The sequence below is a fragment of the Poromitra crassiceps genome (assembly GCF_964638095.1).
Source record: "Poromitra crassiceps genome assembly, chromosome: 3".
Taxonomy (NCBI): Eukaryota; Metazoa; Chordata; class Actinopteri; order Beryciformes; family Melamphaidae; genus Poromitra; species Poromitra crassiceps.
Window position 1 is genome coordinate 11,201,581 of NC_139625.1, and position 9,733 is coordinate 11,211,313.

At 40.9% G+C, this 9,733-nt stretch overlaps 1 protein-coding gene across 1 annotated transcript; it reads right to left on the reverse strand.

The window, feature by feature from the left end:
* Positions 1–3,941: 3,941 nt before the first annotated feature.
* On the reverse strand, positions 3,942–7,986 carry LOC310773789 (B-type lectin plumieribetin-like). Its single transcript, XM_083633741.1, has 3 exons — positions 7,892–7,986; positions 6,824–6,917; positions 3,942–4,663 (listed from the first exon to the last, which is right to left on the reverse strand). Exons 2-3 carry the CDS (start codon positions 6,911–6,913, stop codon positions 4,364–4,366), a joined length of 390 nt encoding a protein of 129 aa, XP_083489867.1. The 5' UTR covers positions 6,914–6,917; positions 7,892–7,986; the 3' UTR covers positions 3,942–4,363.
* Between the last annotated feature and the right edge of the window lie 1,747 nt (positions 7,987–9,733).

Here is a 9,733-nt window from a genome sequence, read left to right on the forward strand (position 1 = left end):
AAGAGGAGGGAGACGGGGTGCTGCGGTCCTGAGAGGAACCCGCCACCCGAGACTCGGACCGTACGCTCGGCTGTGTGGGCGCTTTGCGCAGCCTGTTGTCGCGTTGGTCAATCGGGTTAGCTTCCCGTGAAGAGACAGCCAACTTTGATCGGTGGCTGGAGGAATTAATAGAGCGGGCAAACAGATTCTCCGGGGGAGTGGACCGTCTAGAGATCGGTGCACTTTTGTGGGACAGCGACGGCGAGGACGATGCGGGATGGAGGTTCGCTACGAGTGGGGGAAAGTCCTGCATGTCGAGGATACTGAACCGATTTGAGAGCTGAAGTCCAATGGGGGGCGAGAGGGGGGGTGATGTATCCCCTCTATTTGGGACCACAGTCCAGGACTCCTGTCTGGGAGTGGAACGGTGCACCCTCGGGTTTGGAGTGAAAATGGGCTTTCCCGGTCTCTTTGGCTTAGCTCCTTGCTTAAACCAGAAGACGTCGTTGGGGGTTCGGGCATCCGAGATGGTAGAGTCCAGCTGAGCAACAGCTGGGGGAGGATGACCGGTGACGGCAGCACCCAGAGAGACCACCATGGAGTCCAGTAACAGCTCTTCAGTCCGGAGCTGGTGGAGATCATGGATACGATCCTTCAGCTCAGCGATGGTTTGAGACATCTGAAGGCAGTGATCACACCCGGGTGAAGAGGTGAGTGACATGTTGGAGCCAAACGATAGCTGAAACACAGAGAACAGCTACGGCAGCAACAGTGTAATTATGCGAATAATATTGATCCAGTTTCCGGGTTAGCATTTAGCTAGATGGTGTAGCTAAGCCGATGCAACGTAAACTTACACGCGAGGACTCCACAACGGGAGTCCACAGCGGTGTCTTGGCTCAAGCAGGGATAGGGTCAGATAGATCATCCAGGGAGTGAAACTTACCGATACGGGCCCAAAGACTGGGCCCACTGAGTTGAATGAGGATTCGGCAAGTTTGGCAGTTGTCAGGCGGTCACACAAAAACACCCGATTTAATCCATAAAAAGGAGTGTCCAATGCACAGATTAAAATACGCAAGTAAAGCACCGATGTGAGCGAAACATGGAACGTTTTCACCGGTATATAAAGAAGAGGTTTCCAGGCTCTAATTATTTAGAGAGTTCCTGGCTCTTAGCGCAGTAGCTTTCTGCAAAGTAGCCGAAGCTGCACAGCTAAACTTGGACAGCTAGGATTAGCCTGTTGGGGGCTAATATCCCGAGCCGAGTAGTCCGGCCGGTCGGGGCTCTGTAACAGAGGGTTCCCCAGACACGGCAAACAAACAAAAAAAGCAAATTCCAGCTCACTGTGAATATGTCCGTGGAGGGCTGAGATCTCTGATGCTGCTACTGGTTAGCTTAGCTTCCGAAGCTAGCTGGGCTGAGTCAAAGACGCGGCTCCCGGCGGTGTGTTGTTTTAGGTCCAGAATAATGCAACCCAGATGTCCGATTACAAAAACGTAAACGTAAACGTTAAGATAGGGTGCAGTAGTATCAATGGATAAAAGGTGCAGTGTGAAATTCTGGCTTAAAACCGGATAAAAAATGTTAAAATTTGACAGAGCTTCTGGCGGGCAAACTCAAATGCTGACGCATCAACAGGAAACAGGAAATCCTGTGCCTGTAAACATGAGGCAGGCAGGGCTGTCAATCAAAGCTGATAATAGATCACATAACATCAATACACCAAAATGGAACAGTCAACAAAAACATTTTTAGTTTAATTTAGTTATGGATCTTGTTCCACTCCTCTCCCCCGGTATAAAGGAATGCACTTCTACCAACTTTGCTTTTCAGATTGGGTAGTTTCAAGTTCTCTATGCTAGCTCTCGTGTTCAGGCAATGGGTGTCCCGAACAAACTGGAAGTACTTGGTAAAAAATAGTTTGGACAGAGAGCGTGCAATATTTTATAGACGATAAGTTTCATTAGTTTGTTATCACAGAATTTGGTAGTTGAATCGCATTCTGTATATGTGTGAGAGCTGAACAAAGTACATTATACTCAACTGTTGACTGATTCATACACAGAAATGAGTGTGTACTTTAAGATATGAGCTCTTTATTTCATTCACAGAGCACAACATTATCCTTGGCTCTTTGTGATTCATGGCACACACATCATGACTTCAGGCTGATTCATGGCACACTCATCATGACTTCAGGCTGATTCATGGCACACACGTCATGACTTCAGGCTGGACCCGCTGGTTACTTCCCAGCGCTCCAAATCATTTTCCCATTCTTGTCCAGAATCAGCTCACCGTCGTCGGTCATGGTCAGGCGCATCTTGTTGGACTCATCATTGCTGGAGGTGTTGGAGGCCCAAGGCACCCCATCGTTTTGGGTGTACATAACCAGGTTGTTATCTTTCTGCACAATGATTCGGAACGGATCTGGAGAGACGGTATCTGTTGACCAGGTGGGAAGCCACTTGTAGATGACAAAGTTGCCGTCGGTCTGTGGTTGGCAGAAATGGGAAAAGTATGCACATTCTTTACTTAAGTGAGTTACTTGTGTAAATATATATTTATATATATATATAAGTACTGATTCAACTTGTTTACTCAAGTAAAAGTATATATATATTTTTTAATAAAGTATAATAAAAGTGAAAAGTATTTCTACCGGCTGTTTCTGTGCAAAGCTAGAAACTCAGGTTATATTAATATAATTTAAAGACTATATAACTTAAAAGATCCCCTTCAAACATGTTTTACAATGTATAAAGACTATACTTTGAGTCATAATTTGTGTGATATGGTTTGTCCACAAAAAAGGTGCAGCCTACTGTACATGCATGAAAACTGGAAGAGGACAAGATGAGACAAAAACCACGTAACGTTGTGTCTGAGATGAGATGAGAGACAGACACAACGTTGTGTGGTTTTTGTCTGTCGCACATTCAAACTAAAGTAACTACTAGTCTAATCATGGTAAATGGTAAATGGCCTGCATTTATATATATATTATATATATATATATATATATATATATATATATATATATATATATATATATATATATATATATATATATATATATATTATATATATACTGTCATGTTCTCCAGCTACTCTGATCTGCTTCTCAACAAAATGGAGAATTGTTCCATTGCTTCTGAGTAGTCATTTTCCAGGTTTGAACTATATCTCGACATTTTTCTGCAAAATAATTGAAGTCCAAATGTTGACTATTTTATCAATCTTAATCGCTACTGGACACTTTGCACTTGTGACAATACTTCACTGGTGCAGTTTTTGCAATGTCAGAATTATGATTGATTGCATTTGATGCCGTGTTTTCTTAACTCACCTGCCACCTCTCACATCAGGCCGCAATATAAACTATGTCATCCACTGTCCTATTTATGCTTTAGCACCTTTTAAAGTCATCCAGCAGATATAAACAGTGTTGATAGTAACTAGTTACTAAGTAACTAACTTAACTACTTCTTGCAGTAATTAGTAATCTAACAAATTACTTTTCAAATTTAGTAACACAGTTACAGTTACTAAAATAGTAACTGGGCTAGTTACTAGTTACTTTAGGAGATGAAAATAACAGACAACTTCAGAGGATTATCCGGTGTCGATCCCCGGCCGAGTCATACCAAAGACTATAAAAATGGGACCCATTTGCCTCCCTGCTTGGCACTCCGCATCAAAGGGTTGGAAGTGGGGGGTTAGATCACCATATGATTCCCGAGCGCGGCGCACGCCGCCGCTCACCGCTCAAATTTCACACATTGTGTGACAATCAGTGGGACTTTACCTTTACCTTTACCTTTGCCTACCTGTGGAATAGTGGTATTATTGACCAATCTAACCTGTTCAAAAAGACAATTCATTTAATGTATTAGGCTATGAATTTATATTATTGATATTCAGCTAAATAAATGTACAGCAATCAAACAAAAGTGAAATAACTTTATGAAAGCGTATTTATTTCTTAATTTCTTCTCAAGTAACGATGACTAACTACTAACGTAAGTGCCCTCTCCTTGAAAAAACAAAGCCACCCAGTGAGAGGAGCTAACTGACAGTCATCCACTTATTGCAATGCCATTTCCAGCTTGCACTCACATACCAAATAACTTTACACAGACTCTTGACAATGTTGAAGAACATGTTAATAGTTTATATTTAATATTTAAACACAAACAAGTCATCATGTCTCAAGTCAAGTCACGAGTCTTTAACTTCCAAGTCAAGTCTCAAGTAATTTATTTTTTGTCAAGTCGCAAGTCATCAAAACGGACTCGAGTCGACTCAAGTCCAAGTCACCGAGTCTCAAGTCTCTGGGCTATGCCTTCTCTGTTTGCCATGGCCATATACAGTACTGATTTTAATTGAATAAATTGATGGCCATCGCTAGTGTCTTCAGGCTGGTCCGCTGGTTAATCCCAGCGCTCCAAATCATTTTCCCATTCTTGTCCAGAATTAGCTCACCGTCGTCGGTCATGGTCAGGCGCATCTTGTTGGACTCATCATTGCTGGAGGTGTTGGAGGCCCAAGGCACCCCATCGTTTTGGGAGTACATCACCAGGTTGTTATCTTTCTGCACAATGATTCGGAACGGATCTGGAGAGACGGTATCTGTTGACCAGGTGGGAAGCCACTTGTAGATGACAAAGTTGCCGTCGGTCTGTGGTTGGCAGAAATGGGAAAAGTATGCACATTCTTTACTTAAGTGAGTTACTTGTGTAAATATATATTTATATATATATATAAGTACTGATTCAACTTGTTTACTCAAGTAAAAGTATATATATTTTTTTTTAATAAAGTATAATAAAAGTGAAAAGTATTTCTACCGGCTGTTTCTGTTCAAAGCTAGAAACTCAGGTTATATTAATATAATTTAAAGACTATATAACTTAAAAGATCCCCTTCAAACATGTTTTACAATGTATAAAGACTATACTTTGAGTCATAATTTGTGTGATATGGTTTGTCCACAAAAAAGGTGCAGCCTACTGTACATGCATGAAAACTGGAAGAGGACAAGATGAGACAAAAACCACGTAACGTTGTGTCTGAGATACGTTCAAGAGATACGACAAAACGTTATGTGGTTTTTGTCTGTCGCGCATTCAAACTAAAGTAACTAGTCTAATATATATATATATATATATATATATATATATATATTATATATATACTGTCATGCTCTCCAGCTACTATGATCTGCTTCTCAACAAAATGGAGAATTGTTGCATTGCTTCTGAGTAGTAATTTTCCAGGTTTGAACTATATCTCGACATTTTTCTGCAAAATAATTGAAGTCCAAATGTTGACTATTTTATCAATCTTAATCGCTCCTGGACACTTTGCACTTGTGACAATACTTCACTGGTGCAGTTTTTGCAATGTCAGAATTATGATTGATTGCATTTGATGCTGTGTTTTCCTAACTCGCCTGCCACCTCTCACATCATGAGGGCCGCAATATAAACTATATCATCCACTGTCCTTCTATTTATGCTTTAGCACCTTTTAAAGTCATCCAGCAGATATAAACAGTGTTGATAGTAGCTAGTTACTAAATAACTAACTAACCTAACTACTTCTTGCAGTAACTAGTAATCTAACAAATTACTTTTCAAATTTAGTAACACAGTTACAGTTACTAAAATAGTAACTGGGCTAGTTACTAGTAGTTACTTTAGGACATGAAAATAACGGACAACTTCAGAGGATTATCCGGTGTCTGATCCTCAGACCTAGTCCGGGGAGAGAGCTGCAGCTGCAGCCAGAGCCCCAGAGGCTAATGACCTTGATAGGCTATAAGCCTCCCCAATAAGTGAATGTTCAATGCCACACTGTGGCACAGTGACACTAACATAATGTGTGCATTAACATAATGTGTGCACTAACTAGGGGTGTCACAATATATCGTCCCACGAAATTTCGCGATAGTAAAACGTCACGATATGTATCGTTGAGATGAAATCTCATATCGTGAAAAAAAAAAAAAAAAAAAAAAAAATTTTTTTTTTTTTCAAAAATAGACAAAGAAACGTCTTTGTTTGTTGAAGTTCAATGTGTGGAAAGTAGTTCAGTTGAACAAGTCTCTGAAGAGACACATGAGAAGTTATACAGGAGAGAAACCATTCAATTGAGTTTCTGGCAAAACTGTTTACTTGACAGGAAAAACTGAAGATGCATAAAAAATAGACTAAGAAAAGTCTTGTTGTTTGAGTTTGAAGAAAAACTGAAGATGCATAATGAGAATTTATACTGCTGAGAAACCTTTTAGTTCAAAGTAAATCTAAGTGACGGTGTAACTCATTCTATTTCAAGATAAGCCTTATCTCCAATCTCATGTTTTTTCTAGTTGTTATTGTAATAACAATTTCCCACAACAGCATGTTTTGTATTTGTGCATTTCAAATAAAATACTACTTTTCCAGTCATATATTGTCATTATTCAAGTTTAAAAAAATATTGTTAAAATCGTATCGTATCGTATCGTTATCGTGAACCCAGTATCGTGATACGTATCGTATCGTGAACTGAGTGTATCGTGACACCCCTAGCACTAACATAATGTGTGCATTAATAACAATCGAAGCAGACTTTTAAATGTAACGCAAAAGTTACTTTCCCTAGTAACTAATTACTTTGAAGTAACTAGTAACTTTAAAGTAATGTATTTGCTTTTTGAGAGAAGTAACTAGTAACTAACTAATTACCAACTTTCATTAACTTGCCCAACACTGGATATAAATAAGATCAGGCAATAATGATCACTGGTTTGGTCCAGGATGAGGATGAGGACCCTCCCCCCCCGCTCCCCCCTCACCTGGAAGATGGCTTTGTAGTCCCCGTTGGGACTCAGGAGGTAATCCCCCTTACGGAGTTCCTGGTCGGTGCTGATGGAGCTCTTACTCATGATTCTGGGGGAGGGGACAGGGGACAAAATGTTCACGCAGGACTTCAGGTGTCAGTGCTGTTATATATAATATGCTATCGAATGAATGAATGAAAATTCTATTTACGTGTCAGGACATTACATGACCCATCCCACATGGGATTATCAGACACATCAACATACAGTTATTTCCATATCGATTATGGTGCAAGAACAATACAAAACCGTACAAACACACACACAGCACACGCGGCATGAGCAACAAAACACAGATTTAACTACAATGTGTATTAAGTAAAATATATGAATTATCTATCATATTGTCATCTTTTTCCTCCTATCCCACGCATGAGAGATATATTCGGAAAAAGCAAAGATGTTGTCAAAAATAAATTCAAGTATGGCACCTTCTTCAAAATCTAACAAGTTTAACTCAGGGGAGTGAACTTTTTAAAATAGTATCTCTCGTAAGTCATGATACAAAGGGCAATACAAAATAAAATGAAATTCATTCTCCACTTCCATCAGCTCACAATATTCACAAATCCTATCCTCCTCCACCGTCCCTCTGTATCTGCCTGTTTCAATATGTAAAGGCAGGATACCACATCGTAACTGACCACATAAGGACCTCTTACTTTTAGGTAAATTAAACATCACATATTTTTCACATTTAAATTCATTTTTAAATAAACAATAAGTTCTTAATTTTGGCTTCTGCCATATATCTTCAGTCCAAGACTGTAACCAGTTAGCGCGGATCTGAGATTTAAACAACTCTACATTTATACACATTCTTTGAGAGTAATATTCTCCAAAACCACACTCCTGAAACAAGTCATACATATCTGAGACCCACTCTCCTTCAACAGACAAGTTCCAGAAGAAAATCTGACTAGCAACCCTATTGGATGGCAGGTCCAGCAATCTATTCCAGAGGTTCACCATGCTGACTTTCCATCTGACCACACAAGGGTGCTATCAATGTAGGCAACTCACCAGTTGGAGCAGGTCTTTGCTGATGGAGAAGCAGATTGTTGAATGAGCTGAAGTTGTTGTGGAGCGATGGAGCAGAGCACTCAGTCATACACAGGTTGTGCTTTTATTGTCAGCAGAGAGGTGAGGGGGGGTGAGGAGTGTGTGCAGGAGGGGAGCTGGAGAGGTGAGGGGGGTGAGGAGTGTGTGCAGGAGGGGAGCTGGCCCAACCTCAATGATGTCATTTAGTCATTAAGTGCAATTAAGTGATTAAGTGAATGTCACCGCTACTGTCATTATGGTATTTTAAGACTTCTTCCTTGTTCAAAGTCTCAACAATCTCATCTCACGATAATGACACTAGTAGCTATAATGAAGGCCAACAGTTCTGACTTGGCATGGGGACCTTTACATTTCTCAACTGGCTGTGTCCTGACAATTTATAAGTCAGTGGTTCCACCGGCCAGTCAAGTCCAAGTCACCGAGTCTCAAGTCTCTGGGCTATGCCTTCTCTGTTTGCCATGGCCATATATTGATGCTAACGTTTAGCCCAAACACTCGTGCACTATTATATGCCATGGTATGGTATCTGGTTTTTGATTGTGTTAAATTAAATTAGAGCTTAGCTTTCATTATAGGCTACTCTAGACAAAACAAGAGCTAAGATATGGTAATAGACCAGAAGCACATCAAAGCCGGCCACTGTAACAATATTAAAAAATATATTTTTTCTGTATTTCCTAAATCATCATGCAACACAACGACAACCGCCTTGTGACCCCCAGAGGTGTCCCATCAGACAGTATAGTCCTATAAACTGATGTAAAGAGTAGAGTAAAGAGTAGGAATGATGCACTCAAAGGGGAAAATGAGATCCCATGTCTCAATGAGATTTACCAAATAAAGGTAAAAAAAAAAAAACAGAAAAAAACACTTGCCTATCACCATGGAGACCCGGGTTCAATTCCCGGCAGCGGTACTTCCGGCTTGGTCAGACGTTCCTACAGAGACAATTGGCCGTGTCTGCGGGTGGGAAGCCGGTGCCGGTGGGGGTATGAGTCCTGGTTGCTGCACTAGCGCCTCCTCTGGTCGGTCGGAACTGGGGGGAATAGTGTGATCCTCCCACGCACTACATCCTGTCAGTGAAACCCCTCGCTGTCAGGTGAAAAGAAGCGGCTGGTGACTGCACATGTATCAGAGGAAGCTAGTCTACAACTCTCCCTAGATCGGCAGAGGTCCGAAACAAGGAACCGGACTAGGCATGTCTGAAAATGGTCTCAGCAGCTTTGTGAGTAGGTTTTAAGAGAAAAGTCTGAACTTTAATATTCACTTCAACACCCGGGTGTGATTTTTTTTTTTGGAGACTGAGCCTATACTGTACACTGCACAGAAGCATGTGAAACATCAAATTGCCTCCTGGTCTCTGCAGCATAGACTGTAGGTAACTAAGCAAAAAAAACAAAGATACCTGAATCAATAAAAATGCTATTGCAATTGCTATAATTGCCCTGGAAATTATCCAAATTAACCCAAAACATATTTCGCAAGGGGGGGGCGGCTTGTTAAAACATTTTAATTTTCTAACCTCTGGGGGGGCGGGAAGGGCGGCTTAAAACATTTAAATTTTCTACCCTCTTACTGTGATGCTTCTTTCCTATGACTTACTGTCATAACACAATGTCGGCCAAAATGTTTAGTTTCTGTTTTAGCCTCTGCTCCATGCCTGATATTATGTTGTTCTTCATGGCTGTCACTGATGCTTGCTCTGTCACATTCCAGAAGCAGTGCACCTTATGGCATGGCCGTAACTAGGTATGAGGACGGGGAGGTCCGGACCTCCCCTAATATTTCAGAGGGATTTTTTAT

Coding starts and splice junctions, on each gene's coding strand:
- LOC310773789 (XM_083633741.1), bottom strand. CDS start 6,913: ATGAGTAAGAGCTCCATCAGCACCGACCAGGAACTCCGTAAGGGGGAT. Junction 4,664..6,823: donor ACTACAAAGCCATCTTCCAG/GTGAGGGGGGAG, acceptor TGCCAACCACAG/ACCGACGGCAACTTTGTCAT.